Source organism: Chenopodium quinoa, unplaced genomic scaffold, assembly GCF_001683475.1.
Source record: "Chenopodium quinoa cultivar QQ74 unplaced genomic scaffold, ASM168347v1, whole genome shotgun sequence".
NCBI classification, from domain to species: Eukaryota; Viridiplantae; Streptophyta; class Magnoliopsida; order Caryophyllales; family Amaranthaceae; genus Chenopodium; species Chenopodium quinoa.
This window is the reverse complement of record NW_018744702.1, coordinates 1,901,592-1,923,921: the sequence shown is the minus strand read 5'-3', so window position 1 is coordinate 1,923,921 and position 22,330 is coordinate 1,901,592. Positions and strand designations below refer to the sequence as shown.

General features: G+C 31.4%; 1 protein-coding gene across 1 annotated transcript; it reads left to right on the top strand.

Annotated features, from left to right (window-relative positions):
* The first annotated feature begins 812 nt into the window (after positions 1-812).
* On the top strand, positions 813-8,069 carry LOC110702786 (protein trichome birefringence-like 41). Its single transcript, XM_021880533.1, has 5 exons — positions 813-1,365; positions 6,328-6,499; positions 6,710-6,885; positions 7,050-7,208; positions 7,522-8,069. The coding sequence occupies exons 1-5, from the start codon at positions 1,031-1,033 to the stop codon at positions 7,805-7,807; spliced, it is 1,128 nt and encodes a 375-aa protein (XP_021736225.1). The 5' UTR covers positions 813-1,030; the 3' UTR covers positions 7,808-8,069.
* The last annotated feature ends 14,261 nt before the right edge of the window (positions 8,070-22,330 follow it).

Sequence of the window (22,330 nt, the reverse complement as noted above, 5' to 3'; positions counted from 1 at the left end):
CAATCAGAATAGGCCCTGTAATCTTTCTTTTAAAAAGGCTCTTATCATTTTTCATATCCGAGTCCAGATTTTTTCATTCAACCATTTCGAAGTACGTTCCATTCTTATAAATTGAGAGTAACTTTAAACCCGATACCCTTGATTTTAATGTAAATAATGATATGAATTTTGATGGATATAACCTTCAATCGCAGTTGAAAGGTTTGGAATCTTGAGTCTCGGTCAAAAAACGCTAAGCAACACGAGCTTAAAACCTAAACTAGGCCAAGAATACACAAGCACAAGCTTACGTAAAACTTTATAAATTTCAAATCAATCAATCATACTTTTCGTTAAACACCATCACGTATTTACTAGCTAAATAATTAGCCTAAAAATCGGTAAAACAAATTCTAATCTAACTAGGAAACTAACTCTAACTTGTAAAGATAATATTTTGCAAATATGATCTTTAAAGTTAAGCTTATCTTATACTAACTGAATTAAACTAACAAAAATATCCTAATAAATTCGGTCATCTAATAATAAACTAAAAATAACAATAAAAATAATTATAATAACAATATTGATGCCTTGGAACCGCATCAAATAACTAAAGTGATAAGTTTTGATAGCATTACTTATTGAATACTTATAACTAAAATGAACTTATTGGAGTTGAACTGAAATGAAATTAAGATGAAGAGAATAGACCCTTAGACTTACAATAACTTATACTAAAATAATAGTTAAATTAATCTTATACGATTAAACAACAAGACTAAACATATGTTGGCCACAATGTAAAAAGGCCACAGTCCACACCAACACAAACAGAACACAAACACTGTCACACACACTTACCTTATTCAATTTCTACAATAAAAAAATAAACACACAATTTAAAAACCAAACTTCCGAACCTAAGCACACTATATATGTAAAATACACCCACATCAAATTAAAGATAACAAACTCAAATATAATAGGAGCAAAAATAGAGAGAAAAAAAAAACACTCTTTCTCTCTCTAGTTGTTGAGAGAGAAAGAAATGGGATTATGGACGAAATGCATAATCTCTCTCCTCTTGATTGGTGGAATCATGATAGCAGAAGGAGGAAGTAGCAGCAGAAGAAATAGTAGTAAACACAATACTAGTAAAAGAAATACTATTATTAGTAACAATAATAATAATAATAGCAACAATATTAATAGAAATAGATGTGATTATTTCAAAGGAAGATGGGTGGCTGATTTCTCTTTTCCTCTTTACAATTTCTCTGCTTGCCCTTTTATTCAGAAGGAATTCAATTGCCTCAAAAATGGTAGAAGAGATCAACTTTATCTTCATTATGGTTGGAAGCCTCTTTCTTGCAATTTAGCCAGGTAATTTTTCTAATTTTTTTGGTTTTATTGATGCAATTTCTTGTTAATACTTGCTTTCGTATAGTAAAAAATGGTTTCAGCGAAAAATTCAGGTGAAAAGAACATACAGAGTGGTGTAGATTTGGATAGTATTCCAAAATTAATCTGAATATTGTTGGAAAGCCAAAGTTAGGTTGAACTTTGTTTCATTGTTGAAAGGTTCATTTTGCTAGTTTTTGAAATTCTTTCTTGATCTAGCTAATGTACAAGAAAGTAAATAGTGGGGAAAGTACTTTAATTTGTTGGAATATAAAGTTGGTGGGTGTAAGTGTAATTATCAACTTTATTAATCATGTGAACTTATATATATCAATATATCATACCAACATAAACCATTTTTTCCCAATTGGGTTACTAAAATGGGAATACATTTAACAATTAGTGGTAATGGTTTTTTGGTTTTTAGGAAAGATTAGTATACTATACTAAACTAAAACTATTAATGTGGAGTGTTATTAAGCGATAAATAATGTATGGAGTAGAATAAAGAATTAGTTAAGTGGTCAGATAATATAAACTCGAAAGACGATAATTGTGCAAAGTGACAAAGCAATTAACGTGCACTCTTAAGAACACGTATGCCAATAAGATTGGCATTGGAGATTGAAATTTTTTATTGGGGTTAATGAAGGCAAATCTATGTCGTGGTGTTTTTAGGATTCAACATCTTATGATGAAGGGAAAATTACGCATCAAAATTGAGGAATATTTGTTATTTTATTAATTTAATTTTAACAATTGATCACTTTTGGTAAATTAGAGTGCGGCGATTGGGTGAATATAGCACGGGCTTTTTGTCGGTTGCACCTATTAAAAAAGAAGTAAAACTTTACAGCTAAAATTATTTAATTTTTAATATTAGTATCAAGTGACATAGAATTTATTAAATGATGATTTATGGGCTAAGTTGACAATATGTTTTATTAAAATTGCTTAATTTTTAATATTAGTACCAAGTGACATAGAATTTATTAAATGATGATTGATTGGCTAAGTTGATAATATATAGTAGTATGTTTTAATAAAATTATTTAGTTTTTAATATTAGTACAAAGTGACATAGAATTTATTAAATGATGATTTATATGCTAAGTTGGTAAGATGTTTTAATCAAATTATTTAATTTTAATATTAGTACAAAGTGACATAGAATTTATTAAATGATGATTTATATGCTAAGTTGGTAATATGTTTTAATCAAATTATTTAATTTTAATATTAGTACAAAGTGACATAGAATTTATTGAATGATGATTTATGGGCTAAGATGATACTATAATATGGTTTAATGAAATGAAAAAAGTGATTTTAATTTGACGAGAATTAAATAAAATTGAAGTGGGCACACCAATAGACAGTTAATACCAGCATTGTTGTGCTGTGTTGTGTTGGTACCCCCCAATTGAGAAAAAGACTGGCAAATGACAATTTATTCATTCAGCCATTATGGCTTACAATTTACAACAAGCAAGACCCAACAAGAATAGACCCCAATGAATGATTTTAACCATCAATATCGTTTTCTACAAGTCTTTTTTTCGCCCCTAACTTTGGAACGAGTTCTAACCATAATGCGTTATAAGTAGAGGTGTTAAAAAATTGTTGTATTTGGATGGGCTTTGGATAGTATTGAGGTGATGAGTATGACTTGTTTGAGTCAATATAGATTCGAGTCAACCGATTTAATCATGTTTTGAAAGTGAAATTGTATGAGACAAATAAATCAATCGAATGTAATTCTGTTTGGCTTATCGTAAGTCATAACCTTAATAACAATATTGACCTAAATACATAAAAAAAATAATTTATGTAGTACTTATGATTAGCCACATTAATGAGCTCCTTAAGGCCCTGTTTGATTCACCTTAATTTTGCTGAACTGAAATTATTTTTACTAAACTGAACTGAACTTAATTTTACTGAACTGAAATTATTTTTATTGAACTGAAATTATTTTTACTGATTTTCTATTATGATTCTTCTTAAAGAAAACTGAATTTTACTTAACTGAACTTATTTTTACTGAACTGAAATTATTTTTACTAAACTGAAATTAATTTTACTGAACTGAACTTATTTTTACTGAACTGAAATTATTTTTACTTAATATTATTTTTTTAAGGTGAAGAGAACAGGGCCTAACAATGAACTAATAATTGTGATTTTTTTAATTTTTTTTGTTTACCCTTGAGAGCGAAGTGTTCCTGATAATATTCTTTTACGGTAAAAATGAAATAGAATATAGGAGCAGCTAGCATTATGACAAGTAGCAACAATTTATACGTGACAAATCAATTAGATCACACCTGTTTACTTGCCATTTTTAATTCCTACTATACTCTGCAGCTTACTCTTTATTACAGTGACTTTTTTTTAAAAAAAAGATTTTAATCATTATTTGAACATGCAACCCAATCTTGTCATTTTTACTCTTTTATTATTTGTTAGGTTATATTATAACAATAAAATTTCTGATTTTAATTTAAAGTGTTTTTTTTAGTACTAATATCACGAGTTTTCAAAAAAAAAAAAAAAAAAAAACCCTAAAATCTTAATATATTTATTGATTACGGAGTACAAAAAAAAGTCAATTGTCTTTATAATTTCAAGAGTATTATAAAGTGACATTAAGAACTTATTTACTTCACATAAATAAGCTATTCAAATTGAATTTTAAATAAGAATGAGAAGTAACTGGTAAGTTAGACGTGATTATGTGAAGGTTGAATATTTATATCCATAGCCCGCCTAACATCGGGTTGGGTTAGGCCAGGCCAAGCCAATGGTTGGGCCCATATTGATCATCTCTAAAATAAGAGGAGGATATAAATAGAAATGAAAAGCTCAAAGACAAGAAGACTGATATTGATGCCAATACTTACAAGCTACTCCAAATTGAGATAACTAAACACATAACACCCATCAAATTGTTGCACGAACATGTAGAGTGGTGTGTGCAAATGTGCAATGCGTGTTATATATATGTATCGACGTGTGTTATGCATGTACACTTAAAAAAATTCATAGATATAGTTACGTTAAGGACTCTCAATCAAGGTTATGTAGAATTTGGCGGATAACACATTCGAAGCAGGATGAAAGGTGTACAGTTAGTGATTACTCCTATACATTTTTAATATTTTTCCCTACCATTTAGCCATAGAATATGCCAATCAGTTTTCTCCATGCATTGTTTGCATTCAGAATTCCGTTCATCTAACATGTACTTTGTAGAATTAATTTTGTGTTCCTACAATTAAAGGTATACCTTTATTAATGTTAGTTGATAGTTACTCCCTCTATATATACTATTTACTCCGTATATGTTTAATAAAAAAAATTTGTTTGTAGTTCATACTTATAATCTATATATAAGAAAACCATTAATATATGAAATCTTGTTATTGTCGATAAAATATAAATTAAGGATAATATGGCCAATATATATTTAGCATATACTCCGTATTGTCAAGGTTAACTTACTCGGTAAAGTTATTATCATAAATCCTTAAATTATGAGGTTTAAATTTTGCCAAATAAAAGAGTGAGAATGAGGGTGCTTGGGGTGAAATTTCGTTATTTTTCTTCTTCATGTCAAGTTATTGAATTACTAATTTACTACATACAATTATTTATGATTAACCGTTTATATATGTCAATTCAGCCCGAGTTATTGGAAGTACACTTTAGAGTTGATTAAATTAGTAGAACATATGATATCCACCGACAGATAAAAAGTTTAACAAGGTTAGAAAATTACATGAACCACACGTTGTTGATGTTAACTGGCACATTGGGTAATGGACCATATCATACGATATAAGAGTGGATAGGACAGAGATTCTTTTATGTAATTTAGTCCACCGACGCCCCAACATAGATGTGAGCTACATTTTCACGGGCGACACACTGGGAACCGTGTTTCTATGTCTTATTTCGTGTCTCCCATTTCATTCGCCTCTTTTTTTTTTTTTTTTTTTTTTTTTTTTTTTTTTTTTTTTTTTTTGTACTTTTATGTAACACTATAATCTTCTCAATCTTTTATGTGTCATACATTAAATCCATACGACCATAGTGTTAGGTCGATTTAAAAAAAAAGGTTTTTGTTATCTTTATCTTAATTTGATTTATAATATATGGAGTAGTGTCTTTGTATTGCTTGGAGTTTTCAGAATCTTGTTTGTATAGTATGATGCACGGTGTAACCAAACTTACTTATCACGTGTAAGAATAAGTGAATATAAGATTTATGCATTACTCCGTTACTCGTATTATTAATTCTATTTCTATCTATGTCAATATGAAATTGCATCATAGAGTCCACTTCTTCCCCATACTACAAGCGAAAGAGAAAATGTAGGCATTTTTGAACCACGAAACGCTCGGTTTCCATTTTGGTGGGGACCATCCTTTTGTTGCGGCATGCTCTTAAAATTTACGGATTAGAAGGGGGCCTCAGGCCTTTGGAAAAAAATGTCAATGGTTAAAAAGTCACAAATAAGCATTTTATAAGCACAGCATTACCAAGCTTGCTTTAATCTAGTAGTTAAAGCTTCTTCTCTAACTATGACTTATTTTTAGGTTACGAAAACAGAATCAAGTTCTATTAGGGACACTTTGAGAAAGAGATATTGTGTTACGTGTCCTCTATCCTCAATGTATAGTTTAAATTTGGCCAAGACCGCATTGGCTTGTAAGGCTCACTCATCCTCGGCCTAGTTTCATTACCTGGCATGAAAAAGTGTGAAAGATATATAAGTAGTAAATCTTAATAAGATTCTTTGATGTGAAGCGTATCATTTTATTATCTAGCTTTAGCATTTAAATAGACATGAATTATTATAACGAGCTAATGTTTGCATTAAAATTAACCAATGGAACTTTAAGCTAATCAAGTTTGTGTTAAATTATTTTATGTTTCAGATTCAATGCTCGAGATTTCTTACAGAGATTTAGAGGGAAAAGCATAATGTTTGTGGGAGATTCACTAAGTCTAAATCAATGGCAATCTCTTTCATGCCTATTAGTCTCGGGTGTACCTACAGCTAGATATACTCTCACACGACAAGATATGATTTCTACATTCACTTTTACGGTAAGTCACTTATTTCCAATTCAATACGCATGCATTGAGAATTCAATTACTTTTATAACACATTTACAACAGATTTTGTTTATTTTTTGCTAAGCAAATAAAGGTGGTTTGATTTAATAAAATTATTCTTGTATCATAGGTGTTATTTCCTATACAAAGATGTTAATGTTTGTTTAGATTGTAGTTGTATAATTTTTAATATTGATACAGGATTATGGAGTTAGAGTGATGATAGACCGAAGTGTGTATTTGGTAGATGTTGTAAGGAGAAGATTTGGAAGAGTTCTAGACTTGGATTCTATTACTGGAGGTAGATTATGGAGAGGCATGGATATGCTCATCTTCAACACTTGGCATTGGTGGGGTCGTCGTGGACCCACACAACCGTTAGTCTCTCCCCTTGATCCTAACTTCTTACGTTATATTTTAAGTTCTAACGATTTTTCCAAGGCAACATTCACTGCTAATTAGATGAATCAAGGATACGAGTTTTATGGCATTTTTAAGTATGGACTCTTTTTCTTATGTGAGAAATGTTTGGGTTGTGTAGATGGGACTTTATCCGAATCGGAAATGTAACGCTTAAAGACATGAATCGCATGGTTGCCTTTGAAAGAGCACTTGGTACATGGGGTCATTGGTTAGACACCAACATCAACCCTTCAAAAACTAAAGTCTTCTTTCAAGGAATTTCTCCCTCTCATTACAAGTAAGCATTTCTATCAACCCTCTCTAAATCATTACTTTGATAAGTTTATGTGTATTTAATTATAACCTAGCACTAGATAAATCAACAAAAATCAATTCATAATATTTAGGTGAAGAAAACAATGCTCTGTATGTATTTTCCTAAATGTAAAAAGTGTAGAACACGTATATAAGCTTAAAAGATTGTCGGTTGATTTCGTATAGGTCGTACACAATTGAAATATACTACATACTTGGTATATTCATTTTATAGTTTTCCTGATTACATTCTTAACTGACCATGAATGTTGGAAAATGAACTTTATGAAAACCAGTGGGAGTGACTGGAATGAGCCAGGGGCTATAAACTGTTTAAGACAAACACAGCCAGTGATAGGGTACAACTACCCCGGACCGATGCCTGAAGCCGTGACAGTGGTGAAGCGAGCTCTAAGCAAGATCAAGACGCCGGTGACATTGCTTGATGTTACACAGCTATCATTGCTAAGAAAAGATGCACACCCTTCTATTTATGGGCTCTTTTCAATGGATTGCAGTCATTGGTGTTTGCCTGGAGTTCCTGATGTCTGGAACCAAATTCTTTACAATTACATTCTTTAACAAAAATCCCATTTATACCCAACACATTATTCTTGTTATTAGGTGAGGTGATTATCGGCCATTTGATCTATACCACTATCTTAGACTATATTTACACTCAGTTATTACATTTGTAATTTGCATTTTTTGGTTTTGATATCCAGAATATATTTACTTTTTACTTTTGTAGACATTGTAGTAGTTAAAATCATTTTGATTGAGATATATTCTAGACAATTCTATTGTCTGGATATCCAAGCAATAAATTGTAGCTCATTTTCTCTTTGCTTCTCATTTGTTATTTTAATGTTACACTATTTTTGTATTGCACATTTGTTTGACTAATTAACTAGTATTTGGTATTGAGAGTGGAGTATAGTTCAAGTGGTTAGAGCTTCACTTTCGGTTTCAAAAGATCTTGGAATCCACTCTCATTGCCCGTCCTTGTGGCTCACTAAACACCAAAAAAACAAAAACAAACTATTATTTGATATTGGGTAATAATAATTTGGGTCGAAATCAACTTCAATCAACAATTAAAAGTTTAATTTATTATCCATCTTCTCTTACTTAATTATTACTTTATTAGTTCTATAGCATTGAATACTTGTGTGTAAAATTTTATACAAAGTATTAGACTATTAGTTACCATCACAAGATAGTTTGACATTCTATGAAGCAATTCAAAAAAGTGAATAACATAATTAAAAAAAAAAAAAAAGAATAAAAATTCTAGTATGGTCACTCTCACTATGACCACGTGATAAATGAGAGAGGAAAATAGAATCGAATAGCTCATCCTTCTAATTAATGTCAATATGAATATATAATGTTTATAATCATCTCCTCTAGAATCAAAAGATATCCTAGAATAATAAGATATTAACTAAATAGCTCAAGATAATATTTAATTTGCTAAATATATCCTCACATAAATAGAAGATACGATAATATCAATCATGATATATAATATTTCATTACCATGACTATACATAATTATTATTGGCTGATTTATGTTTTTTCTTAAAATCTTGGTCAAACCTTATTTTTAGAATTTTTCATTTTTAATTCTTTTTCATTTTTCCAAAAATAATTTTTGATTTTCCAAAAATTCTTTTTTAAGTTTCAAAATTATTTAATTAAAATCAATTATTAATTAAATCAAAAATGTAAAATTAATTAAATCAAATAATTGTTCTTCAGTGTTCTTCACCGTTCTTCAAAGATCCTCAAGGTTCTTCATCCATGGATGAAATAAACCACCATTATGGTAATCTTTGTCCTGTAAATACACTTGCACATCAATGAAAATTGAAAATATGCATCGATCTACATATTATATGTGAAGTTTGAGTTCATTCGAAATTTGGATTAATGTGTGAATCTGGGATTGTTTTTAATCCTAAAATAATATATTTTAATTGGATAATTGCAAACAAAGAATGCAAAATCAGTCATTATATGTATGCAAAAATAAAATAAAATAAAATTAACAATTTTTCGAAATCTGGGTTGTGAGGCAAATTAGAGAAGACAATGATTTTTGTTTTGGAATACTTGTTTGATCCGAAAAAAAGAAGATATAGCTTTCAATTATGTTTGCATATAAGGCATTAACCAAAATTCTAATAGGACATTACCTATAAAACACACTATTATTGTTTATTTTGTATACGACCATACGTTATTTTGGACATTGCTAATTATTAGTTCATACTGCGCATGCATTGATATCATAATATTTTTCTTAATTGATAGCGAATAGGATCGTGATCCTCAATCCTCATTCACTAGCTAAGTCACAATGTATATATACCAAGTTTGATATGAATGATCACTTATATATTTGCTATTGTGGTTTGATTTCTGTATGCATATTCCTTAAATTTAAATTAAGGGTATGTTCTCATTTACTAAACTGAGCTGAACTAAACTGAACTGAACTAAATATTTTATGAGACAAGGAAATTAGGAACTGAACTGAATTAAACTGATTTGAACTAATTGGAGCTGAACTGAACTAAACTGGACTGAAAATAAGTTGAAGATAACACGCCCTAACTCTCAATCAAACCACCTTTAGAGCTATTCTAATGGCAACCTAATTGTCAAATTAGATGATTATTCTTAATTAAAATAATGAACCGTCTTTGTTTATCATTATACCTTTATAATAATTAAGGAGATTGAGACCAATTCTAAATATATAAGTAATCTCATATCCTAATATCGGACGAATCCTATATAATAACCAAATGAAAAAAAAAGTGGAAATAGAGCAATTACGTGGCAAACTCTTTTTTTTTTTTCTTTTTTTCTTTTTTTTTTTTGTTTTTTTTGAAAGAATACAATGTATAATTGTTAAATATAGTAAGTATTTTTTTTGTATTTATAAATAAGGAAAGCTAATATTTAACCCCTTATATTTAGGCTAAACTCATGCTACTATGGCCAGTTGTATTCCTTATAATTAGGACATATCATGCTTCTGTTTTGTATATACACGTAATCTAGCTATATTAATGAGAATCAAAAATATTCTTTTTTCTATTTGTCAAGATAATGTTACATGTTAAATGTGATTTCTTTGTATCTAGTATTTTACCCAATGGTTAGGTACTACGACTCTACGAGTATCGTTTTTTAATTAGTTTAGTTTTATTTTTAATTTAAATTTTATATTTTATGTGTCAAAAAAAAATAATTGATAAAAACACTATATATTGTATATCATTGATTTATTTCCTAAACAGTACGTTAGATATCATAATAGAATATTTGAAAAGATTTGGACAATAATTTATATGGATAACTTATGTATCATTTAGTAACAATATTTCCTAAAAATAAGCAATCAATAGCCATTATATAGGCAATATTCTTCAATAGATCTTAAATCAAACTCCTTCCATTGCTAATCTAAATTTCAATTTTGATTGGTTGTTTTAAATATAAGATTTTTTTACCTTGTAGAAAGCTGGTTTGAATTTCAAATTACACAAACCAAAAAACAAAAAATTATTGTCCAAACATATATAATGAGCAAATCGATTAGAGGAAGAAGACGCAATTTTAAGGTACAAAGATATGTAATGAGCAAATCGGTCAGAGGAAGAAGACGCAATTTTAAGGTACAAAGATATGTAATGAGCAAATCGATCAGAGGAAGAAGATACATTTTTTCTTAAAAAAATTTCTTCTCATAGACCTTGTTTAATCCGTACAACACAAGTGTAAATTTTTTGATCTGTTTATAGCTCAGGAATTAGCTTATGTGTACTTTTGTCATTACCTAAAAAATAAAGTTTATTGTGTTTGACGAATGACCATATGTTATTTGAATATTGTAAAAATTCCAACTTTATGATTTTTTTGACGTGGAGGCCAGGAAACCAACATTTTGATTTTATTTTACGATAAGCATGTTAAGAAAAATTTTGAACGAATCTGATCTTATTTTAGAAAAAAAAAATTAAAGTATTTCCTTAAAAAACATAGATTTAAAATCATAAACCTTGATTAAATTATGGTATTTTTCCAAATTTTATCATTTTTTGAGGGAAAGTATGTAAGTTATTATCCTAAGCTTTTGTTAATATTACCAAATTGCGTGAAAAAGTAAAAAAAATCTCAGGAAAAACTAAAATTTGAGGGAAAGTAAATCAGTTATTATCCTAAGACTCTATTAATATTCTATTTACCAAATTTTATCCTCTTTTTAAATTTGTTATACACGATTATTTATCAAACATTCCATGTTTATCTATACTAATATATTAAAAGGCATTACTAAGAACGTCTATATGCCACGTAGACCACGCCACGTCACCTATTCAATCTCTCATTATGCCACATCATCACTACTCAATGAACTTGAATCATTATGCCACGTCATCCAATATTGCTTCATATGAAAAGATGATGATAAGGGGATTCAAACACCCAACCTCTTATAAGAAGGATGGTTATTTGACCATCTAAGCCAATTATCCACTATGTTATAACATGAAAATAGATGTATTAATTGATTATCACAAGGTCTAATTAAAAAAATATATATAAATATCAAATACATATAATCACAAAGAATAATTAAAGTAGCAACCCGTTGCAACACCCAGGCTACATACTAGTTGCATTATTAAAGATAAACATTACCATGATTCTAGGCGTGATAAAAAATCAATAATTTTACAAAATCATAGGATATGTCGACAAAATCAATACAAAAAATCAAATAACAAAATTAAGTATATAATAAATTCGGATATAACCAATAATATAATAGGTTATTACCTACAATTTTTATTGATTACATTCATCTGAATTTAAAGTAACAAAGAATTGATCTAAGTAAGTTTAATAGCTAGAGATTGAGTTCAATTCAAAGTAGATCAATACGAAAGTTAAACCACAAAAGTATATTCTACTATATCTGCATTTTGTTTTGGCCATGACTTGTTTTGGCCAGAAAAAAAATTCAATGGTCGGAATCCGTCCAAAGGACCCTCTCCACAACCTAAGTGTGATAAAAGACCTTTTGTGCCACCTTTTTTTTTAAAGGACCTTTACAATAAAAAGACCTACTTAAGGACCTTTCTGAAAAATTTTCCATATATATATATGTATGGTTTGACAATGAGCTTCCATTATTTACTTTTTCAAACATATACTAATATAAGTGGCGAAAACCATTCATATTTTTGTATCTGGTAACTAAATTTGGATATAACCAATAATAATAACAGGATATTACCTAATTATATATTAAATCAATTACAAACATTTTAACTTAAAGTAATTGAGGTTCATTTTAATAGCAAACAACTAGTGGGGCGCATAGTAGATAAAAATATACCGAGCTATAAATCTTATGGGTCATATACATCTAATCTAGCAAATAATATAAAAATTTGATGAAGTTTAATCAGTGGCGGAACTAGAAATTCTACATTAGGGTGGCCAAGATCAAATATGTTTATAAACATAAAAATATGTATCTCAAAATGATAAAAAAAAAAAATAGAGTAGCAAGAGTCGAACTCATAATCTCAGGTGAGAAATCCCTTAAAAATCTCATATTAAGCCAACTTAGCTGTGAATATTTGTTTGACAACATTTACAAAATTAAATTTTAAACATCATCAAGGGGGTGGCCATGGCCTACCCCAGCCACCCCCTAATTCCGCCCCTGAGTTTAATAGAGATTTTCATTTAATTTCAAATAAAATTAATATGAAAATCCTAGCACATATATACAACAAATAAGTAATGGCCTGGATTTTTGTGTTTAATCCTATTGACTTTAATTACTTTTAAGGAAATAAAGAAAAAGAAATGCAACATAATCTAAAAGTTGAAATTTTGGCAATGTCCAAAATTATATATAGCTGTTTGCAAAAAACAATAAACTCCGGTCTATAAAAAATGACCAAAGTATATATAGGTGAATGCCTAAAACACAAACAGTAGATTACGAAAATCACAATGTAGCACTCCCTCTGTCCCATAAATACAGGCAAATATACTATTTTGGGTGTCTCAAAATGTTCCTCCTATTACTAAAAATAACACCTTATCATTACTTACTTTTTATCTTTTCCATACTAATTACACACATACTTAAAAAATCATTACTTACTTTTTCTCTTTTTCATACAAAATACACACATACCCAAAAACTCATTACTTACTTTTTAACTTTTCCATACAATATTCTCTACTTTTTATTATCCCCATACAACATTCTTCACTTTATATCTTTTTCATACAATATTCCTCTACTTTTTCCATACTCCTTAAAAACTGTACTTTTTAAAGTTATTTGCCTGTAATTATAGGGATGGAGGGAGTATTATGGATCAAACGAACTGGTCTGCAAAAAAAAAAAAAAATTGCAACATCTTTCTTTCCTCCTTGTTCATTACACCTTGTTCGTTCAGAAAATCAATCGAGGGAGGTTTTGGATCATCGTAATAAGCGAAATCAAGGCTACATAGTTTCGGCCGTACTATTGACTACAAACAACAAAAACGTTAAATTTTCTCAACTATCATAATTTTTCGAACCCCAAGGTCGAAAATTCAGTACGAACGAATCCGAGAAGAAATTTGATCAACCCAATTCATAATAGATGTTGTGGACAAATTATTGGTCAATTTCATGAACAAATTAGAGAAAAGTATGATAATGGGTGATTATTAAGATCCAAGGATGAAGAGTAATGAAGAACATGTTTTTCGAACCCTAATTTTTGTCTCCATTGATGTGCGATTGAATTTAAGGGACATAGAACATAAATTAGTGGTTAATTTCATTATTTGATGAACAGATTTAAAAAACTTTGAAGAACGGTGAAGAACATTGATGAACAATGAAGAACAAATTAAATTTTTTAATTTTGCATTTTTATAAAAAATAGATTTTAATAAAATAATTTCGAAATTAAAACAATTTCAAAAAATCAATAATTTATTTTTTGAAATAAGAAAGTGAATTAAAAATAGAAAATTCTAAAAATAAGGTTTGACCAAGGTTTAAAAATAAATCAAAAATCAGCCAATCTTAATTAAGTATGCTCATAGTCATAATAAAAAAGGCCATAGTAGAAACATCCTAAAAATAAATCAAATTTATTATTTTTTTTCCTACTAATTGTATTTCTACCATGCTACTAGAACACCATGAGCATGGTACTTCAAGAGCCAAAACGACATCACTTAGCCTTGGTACTTCACTCAAAGTTGTTTAATCGATTATGTGATTAAGCGTAATTAAAATAGCTAAAATAAATAATGAAGCTCCCACTAAATTCCACATTTAACTAAATTAATCCGATTAATTAAGCCTGTAAACCAAAAATTTTGCCTAATTAAAATTTTGCAAGTGCCGCTCAAACCCAAAGCCTAGCCTCTAATATTTAATTAAAATAAATAAACATAAATAAAATAATTAAACCGGTAAAAACCGCAAAAGTACATAGCCCATCGCTTTCGTGTTCCTAGCACCAAGCAACAAGGCTGGTCTTCAAGGCACCAAGCCTCGGTAGAGTGCAAGGTTGCTGCTCGCACTGGCCTTACTGATGTATAGGCCACGCGAGGCTCGTGCTCCCTAGCAGCCTCAGCCCGCACAGCCCTCGCGCACCCCCGCCTACGCGCATCAAGCAACGTACCACACATCGCGCCATGGCTGCAGCTGCTGTGCTGCGCCATAGGTACTACGCACATGGCTCTCCTTACTAAGCAAGCGCACCAGCTCTCTTGCACACCATCGCAGCACTGCACGCACCCAAGCGCACAACATGCATCCTCGGCAGCCACATGCGGGCTGCGCGAGCAGCCGAGCTGTCCGAGTGATGATTGTGGCTATTGTGCCTCGGTTTGCATGCAAGTGCCTCAGGATTATTTCTCGATTTTTCGCGTGACATTTTTAATCAATTCTAAATTAATTTTATAATCAATATTATGAGCTAAAATGAAAATCAAAACAAGTCCAAGAACCATTCTTTAAATAAAATTTGGTTCAACTTGATGCAACAAAATGAAGGGCTACTCTCACTATTAATTTAACTAACATAAATTAATCATGAGATTTGACAAAATTAAAGAAGTTGGAATAATGAACATAAATATTCAATGAATAATTCCAACTTTAACTTGTGAATCTTTGAAAAATTAAATCTTCCAATATGAAAATTAATTAAATTTCAATCACAAGTTTGAAACTTTATGACTTTAATCGACTTAAAATGATTAAATCAAGAAAGTTCAATAAACATTCATGGAATTTTGTAACACAAAGTTCCAACCGACTAAAGTAATTAAAGGTTAGATCTTTAGTAGTTAAGAGCCTCAAAATCACAAACTTTTCACACTTAAAAGAATTGATTTGCAATTTTGTGAAAGTTAAGCCAACCATTTAAGCACCAATTATTACAAAGTAATCATGCTCAAAAGTTCTAAAATTACATAAGCATAAAGGAAAGAACCAAACACATAAACACAATTAATATGCGATTAAGATTAATATGCCAGCTGGTTGGGCCTGAGAGGGGAGCTTGGGGAGCAGGGCATTGGTCCCCCCCCCCCCCCTTGTGATCCTCACCTACTATCTCCTTCTTTGCTTGACACTTGTTGATTAATTGATTTTTACCGTCTCATCGCCTTATTAATTCGACTCGACTTTCGACGCTCGATCTCGATGCTCTAGCTCGATATCCGACGTCTATGCTCATAATACTCGAGTGACTCATGAATTCCTTTTTGATTAATTCGTAGTGATGGATCGTTTAAGTTTCTTGGGTGTGACCCGAAGGGTTCAGTCAAGATTAAGCTGTAATATTAATCAAATTAATATTACTGATTAGAAGCGGCCTTCAACTAGGCATTCCGATCACTTGACCTCACTGAATAATTAGCTTTCTAATAATTCTGAACCCTCTATCGGAGTAATACACTTGTTCGAAGGACACCATTCCTACCAAATATATATCATAGCAACTAAATAGATATCATATCCTAAATTGCAGCATTAAATGATTGAGGACTAATCAATTACAATCCTTAGTATACATAGTATTTTAATTCATCTTATAATGTGTAGCCTAATTTTTATTTGTAATTTTCTATTTTAGGTATGTAGTAAGTTGATTTGTCCTATAATGATGATACCTTGAGACTTGTATATATTTTCACTACCAAGAAATAATACACAGTAAACATTTCTCTATTCTTTAACTTTTAAAACTTATTACTCATGTTATAACATAAAAATAATTATCATCAAAAGCACATGTTATCACCGTGATATGAGAATGGAAAAACTCAAAACATCGAGATCATACGACGACGATAATATATCAAGTACGCAAAACCACCAGCAGCAAGGACACAAGAATATGATGTTCCTGTCATCAAACATTGACACACCGTTAATGGCCAGATTATCGGACTTTTATCCAAAGGAAGTTTCTTTGACCATGTTGCGACAATAACGACATTCGGTGTAAGAACTATCATTAGGTCATATTGAGATTTTAGAATTTTTAATTATCTAATAGTGTGCAAATTGTATACATGAGCTCATCCGAAAGTTAATACCATAATGATATATTTGTATGGAGATATGGGATCTCGGAAGGAAAAGTCAGAAACAAAATATCACAAAATTTACTTGTTGACATTCTCACATAAACATTATTATTACTTCAATACTTAAATCAAATAAAATGTCAATAAATAATATTAATACTTTTTTTTACGGAAATATTAATACTTTCTTCAACAACATAATGATACTAATAATGTCAAATATATATATATATATATATTACTCAACATTATCCAAATTTTTGTTTTCATTTCCCATAAACGTCTACTATCCTAAAAAATATCTTATTATTTAGAATCTTAGACGTTTTAAAATCTTTCAAAAGAGGTTTGATTTGCTTCTGTAAACACTCAATCAATTCATCTTGTTATCCTCCTCTCCAAACAATAAATAAATAATCATCTTTAATAATATCTCTTAAAACAGTTTCTGTTCGAAAACATAAATATTTATGGTCAATTTCATGTAATTTGTTAATTTAATAATTTTCACGTAATTTTAATCGTAAATAAAGAAATTTTAATAATATATGTATCATACATCTTTTTTTCCTATAAATCTTAGGAAAATATATTTTGGTTCAAGAATTGATATTTACCTAAATAAATTACTATCATACTTGACAACAATATATAATCATATTTAATATAATACTCTTATTTAAACCAATAATATTACACACTAAAACAATTTGAAGTACGAAGTTGTAAAAATTTATTTAGTGATTATAAATAAAAAAAAATATTACTACATTATTAATATAATAAATTTTTTGGTGTTACTTATATTTTAAATGATTTTTTTGTGGTTATCTCTTTTTTAATATAATGCCTCTAAGAAATTAATAGAAGTTGATAATTATCTAATGCATTAGTTCAAGATTAAGAAAAAAAAACATTATTAAAACATAAATAACATATTTATCATTTTAAATCTCAATTCAATACTAACAAATTTCAAAGAGAAAATACTTACCTTACCAAGAATTGGATCGGTATTTTCATTACACATGTAATAGAGATACTAGGTTGTGCTAGAACGGGTATGGAATCGAGTACGGACACAAAACGGGTACGTAATACGGTTGCTTAAAAAATAGAAGATACGAGTACGACTAATTAAGTATGTATTATATATTCTGTAAAATAATATTTTATAAAATCTTCAATAGTATTTGATAAAATTTTCTTTATATGATGTATATTTTAAGAGGACTAAAAAATCATTCAAAAATTCATCCTATTTAAAGCAAAGTTTTGACAGGAATGGTGTCCTTCAAACGAGTGTATTATTCTGATAGCGGGTTCTAAATTATTAGAAAACTAATATATTCAGTAAGATCAAGTGATCGGAATGACTGGGTTGAGGCCGCTTCCGATCATTAATATTAATATAATTAATATTACAGCTTAATCTTAACTGAACCCTTCAGGTCACACCCAAGCAAATATACGAACCGACTCGACGAATTAATCCAGAAAAAATTAATTCGTCGCCCGAGTATTAAATATTTAGACGTCGTAAATTCGAGCTTGGAGCGTCGAAACCGAGCGTCGGAGAATCTCAAATGTCGAGCCAAAATTTAGGATTTGGCGAGACGGGAAAATGCTTCAAGTAACAAGTAAAATCCTAACCACGAAAAAGACTAGGAAAGCGTGCCCAATAGGAACGTGCCACGTGGCAGCGCACGTGGCAAAATGATGTCGAGCCAAAATGTAGGATTTGGCGAGACGGGAAAATGCTTCAAGTAACAAGTAAAATCCTAGCCACGAAAAAGGCTAGGAAAGCGTGCCCAATAGGAACGTGCCACGTGGCAGCCACCAAGTGGCAGCGTGCCACGTGGCAGCGCGCCTTAGTGGTGGTGTGCCACAGTGGCGACACATGTGGCAAGGGGCCGTGGACCCGGGGTGAAGGGTCATGGTCACGTGCCAAAATAAAATGGCCCAACCGAACCCAACTTGGGGCTCAAGGTTGGGTAACACATGGTTAGTTCACATTGCATGTGAAATGCCTTGGGGACCAAGTGAGAAAGTGGTCCACTCCTAACCATGTCACACTTGTTACTTGTTCCTTGATTTATTTAACTAAGGGTTGAATTCACCAATCTTTCCATGTGGGATCTTTTTGTGAAAAAGTCCCACATTGAAAGATGAGTGGAATTCACAAGGCATCATTCCTTATAAATAGCCATAGGATGTCTTGAGAATTCTTTGCTTGAGTGGGAGTTAGAAAGAGCATTGCATTTAGGAAAAAACTCTTAAACTCCATTAACACTTGGGTTTTGGTCGGACCTTGCTAACTCCAAGGTAACGGACCTAAAAAGTCGTGTTCGTCCTTTGTGGGTAGATACCGTTGGAGGTTCGACATTTGCGGATCTAGAGCTTTCAAGTAAGAGCCCGTGTGTGAGGGAGAAGCACGCGTCAAAGGTAAATTCCGGTTTTACCCTTTTTATGTTTTGTTATGCTTTATGGTTTTATTAATTGCGATTGGTTCTTGGGTCGGGGTTTTTTCCGCGGTAAGTCGGACTCACCAAACTCGAACAAGTTTTAACCAAATTATTTTAAAAGGTACCCATGAAAAATGAAATACTACGGGTACGGGGTTGTGTATCGACACGAAACAGGTATGTAATATAGTTGCTTGGAAAATAGAAGATACGAGTATAGCTAATTAAGTATAGTAAAATATTTTCTTTAAGAAAATTTTCCAAAAAATAATACAACCTTTGGCTGATTTTTGTTTAATGATACAACCTTTAGATTATTTTATAATTATATAACCTTTGGGGGGGTCAATTTTAAACAAGAAAAAAAACTTGTAACCTTTAAAACCGGTTACCCATGACATGTGTCATCAAGTAATTGGTCTAAATATTAATTTTTTTTTATTTATCTGATTAATTTTAGATTTAAAAAGAAAAAAGAAAAAAAACCCCTTTTAACCCCCGACAACCATCAGTCCACCACGACAGCCCGCCTTTCCCCAGCGAACAAACTCTACCCACCCCCCTGCGGCGCTCGATCAGCCTTTACGGTCGAGCTTCTCTTCCCCCGACACGCAAGCCTCACCATGACACGAACAACACACCGATGTAGGGAGGTTGTTATTGGTGTCTGGTAAAGGGAAAGGGTGAGTTTAGTGGTGTTTTGGTGGGTTGTATGGTGGCTGCGTGGATTCGGGTGTTTTTTTGGTGGTTCGGAAAGAAAGGGGTTTAGGGTTTGGCCTGCTAGATGTGGCGACGGGGGAAAGGAGGTCGATAGGAGGAAAGAGGAGGTTGGGGTTAGGGGGAAAGTGGGTCGGCCGACGGTGGAGAAGTTGGTCGCCGGCCGTATTGTTGCTTTCATGGGTGCTGCGTGTGGGGGAGGGGAGAGGAGTTGGCTGGGTTGTGGAAGCTGGGTGGTTGGATGTTTTTTTTGTTTTTACATTTCTTTAAATATAATAATAATTAATTAAATTAACAAAACTAGTAGGTTGTCGTGCACTGTCAAAGATAAATTCCTAACAAAACCAACTAACAATGTAGTAGGGTAAGTAGGGTCGAATCCACAGAGAGATATTTATTCAATCTACGACTATTTCACCAAATGCCATTAAGCACTTTAATAATTCACCAAATGCCATCAGAGTTTTCAAAATTCACCAAATGCCATCAGAGTTTTCAAAATTCACCAAATGCAACTCAATTTTTAAAAAGTTCACCACATGTCATTAACGACTAACGACTGTTAACTGCATTATTCATAAAGGTTTAATCATGACATGTCATTATATGATTGGTTCATTTTTAATCATTTATTTTAATTAATAAAAATAATATTTTTACCTCCACTTTCATGACAAAAATTGTTTGAGTAAAGTTTTGGGGGGTTATTTTGAACATTTATGGGTTCAAACTAAGCTCGGAATCGGCAAAAAAATAACGTAAATGCTCCGTTTTGTGTGTTAAAAAATACCTCGATTAGCGAGTTATTATTTTTTAACCTTGAAAATTCATCGTGTAAGATTTTGGAGGTCACTTTGTCCCTTTTTAGGTTCAAATTAAGCTTAGAATTGGCAAATAAATAAATAAATGCCCCATTTTTGTGCGTTAAGAAATATCTCAATTAGCGTGTCATTGTTTTTAACCATCAAAATGATCGGCTAAGGATGATCCTTGGTGCACGAACTGTGAAGATCATGAAGAAACCTCTCTACATGTCTTTAGAGATTGCAAGGCTGCTAGAGAAGTTTTGAAGACAAGTGTGAGGTCCGGCTTTAGGGAAGCTTGCAACAATGGATAATCCGAAACATAAAGGTACAACATCGAAATGAACTTTCACTTAAAATATGGCCTACTACTTTGCTATTGTTCTTTGGTGGTTGTGGAAATGGAGGAATAATGTTGTGTTTGATAGTACACAACAAATTCCCATAGATGTCAAAACCATCTTATTAGCTAGGTTTGAGGAAGTTAAGTGTGTTTTTGGCACGGGTGTGTTAGAAATAAATAAGAATGCAGGACCGAGAAAGGAAGCTCACATTAGGTGGTTTGCTCCACCCTATATGGATGGCTGGCCTTGAATACAAGTGGAGCGGCAAAGGGGGCACCTAGACTAGCTGGAGGAGGAGGTTTAATTCGAGTCTTTCTAGTAAAATGATTTCGGGTTTTTTCTCAAACTAGGAGCTTGCTCTGCTTTCGTGGCATAATTGCGTGCAATTGAATATGGGTTAGAATTGGTTGGGAGAATGGATGCTGCATTGTTGTAAGTTCAAATTGACAACCAGGAAGTGGTGAGGGCTCTTAACAGCAAGGATGACACTCACGTTGGAGAAGGAGTTCACATTATTTCAAGATGCAAGCGCATGCTAGAAGACACTAAATGGAAAGTAGAGGTTCATCACATTTAACGAAAGGCAAATCGAGCTGCAGATTGGCTAGCCAATCAAGTTGTTATTCAAAACAACAAATCAGAGTTGATTCTCCATTATCTTTAGGTCGTATTTTGCATGATGATGTAGTAGGGGAGGCTTTGCCACGTTTGGCGTTTTTTATTGTTTTTTCTTGGGGCCTAGCCCCTCATTTGCACTAAAAAAATGGTCGGCTAAGGTTTAGGGGGTCATTTTGATCCTTTAAGAGTTTAATTCAAGCTCATATTTGGAAAAAAATTAGCATAAATGCCCCATTTTGCAAATTTTAGGTAAAAATATTATGATCTTAACACGCAAAAAAGCGCATTTACATTATTTATTTGCCAATTTCGAGCTTATTTTGGATTCATAAAGGGCTCAAATGACCATCAAAACCTTACATGGACAATTTACATAGTTAAAAAAAAACCGGCACACAAATTGAGATAATTCTTGCCACACAAAATGGGGCATTTACGTTTTTTTTTTTGTTGTTGCCAATTTCGAGCTTAATTTGATCCATAAAGAGTTAAAATGACCTCCAGAACC

Coding starts and splice junctions, on each gene's coding strand:
- LOC110702786 (XM_021880533.1), top strand. CDS start 1,031: ATGGGATTATGGACGAAATGCATAATCTCTCTCCTCTTGATTGGTGGA. Junction 6,886..7,049: donor CGTCGTGGACCCACACAACC/GTTAGTCTCTCC, acceptor TGGGTTGTGTAG/ATGGGACTTTATCCGAATCG. Junction 7,209..7,521: donor ATTTCTCCCTCTCATTACAA/GTAAGCATTTCT, acceptor TATGAAAACCAG/TGGGAGTGACTGGAATGAGC.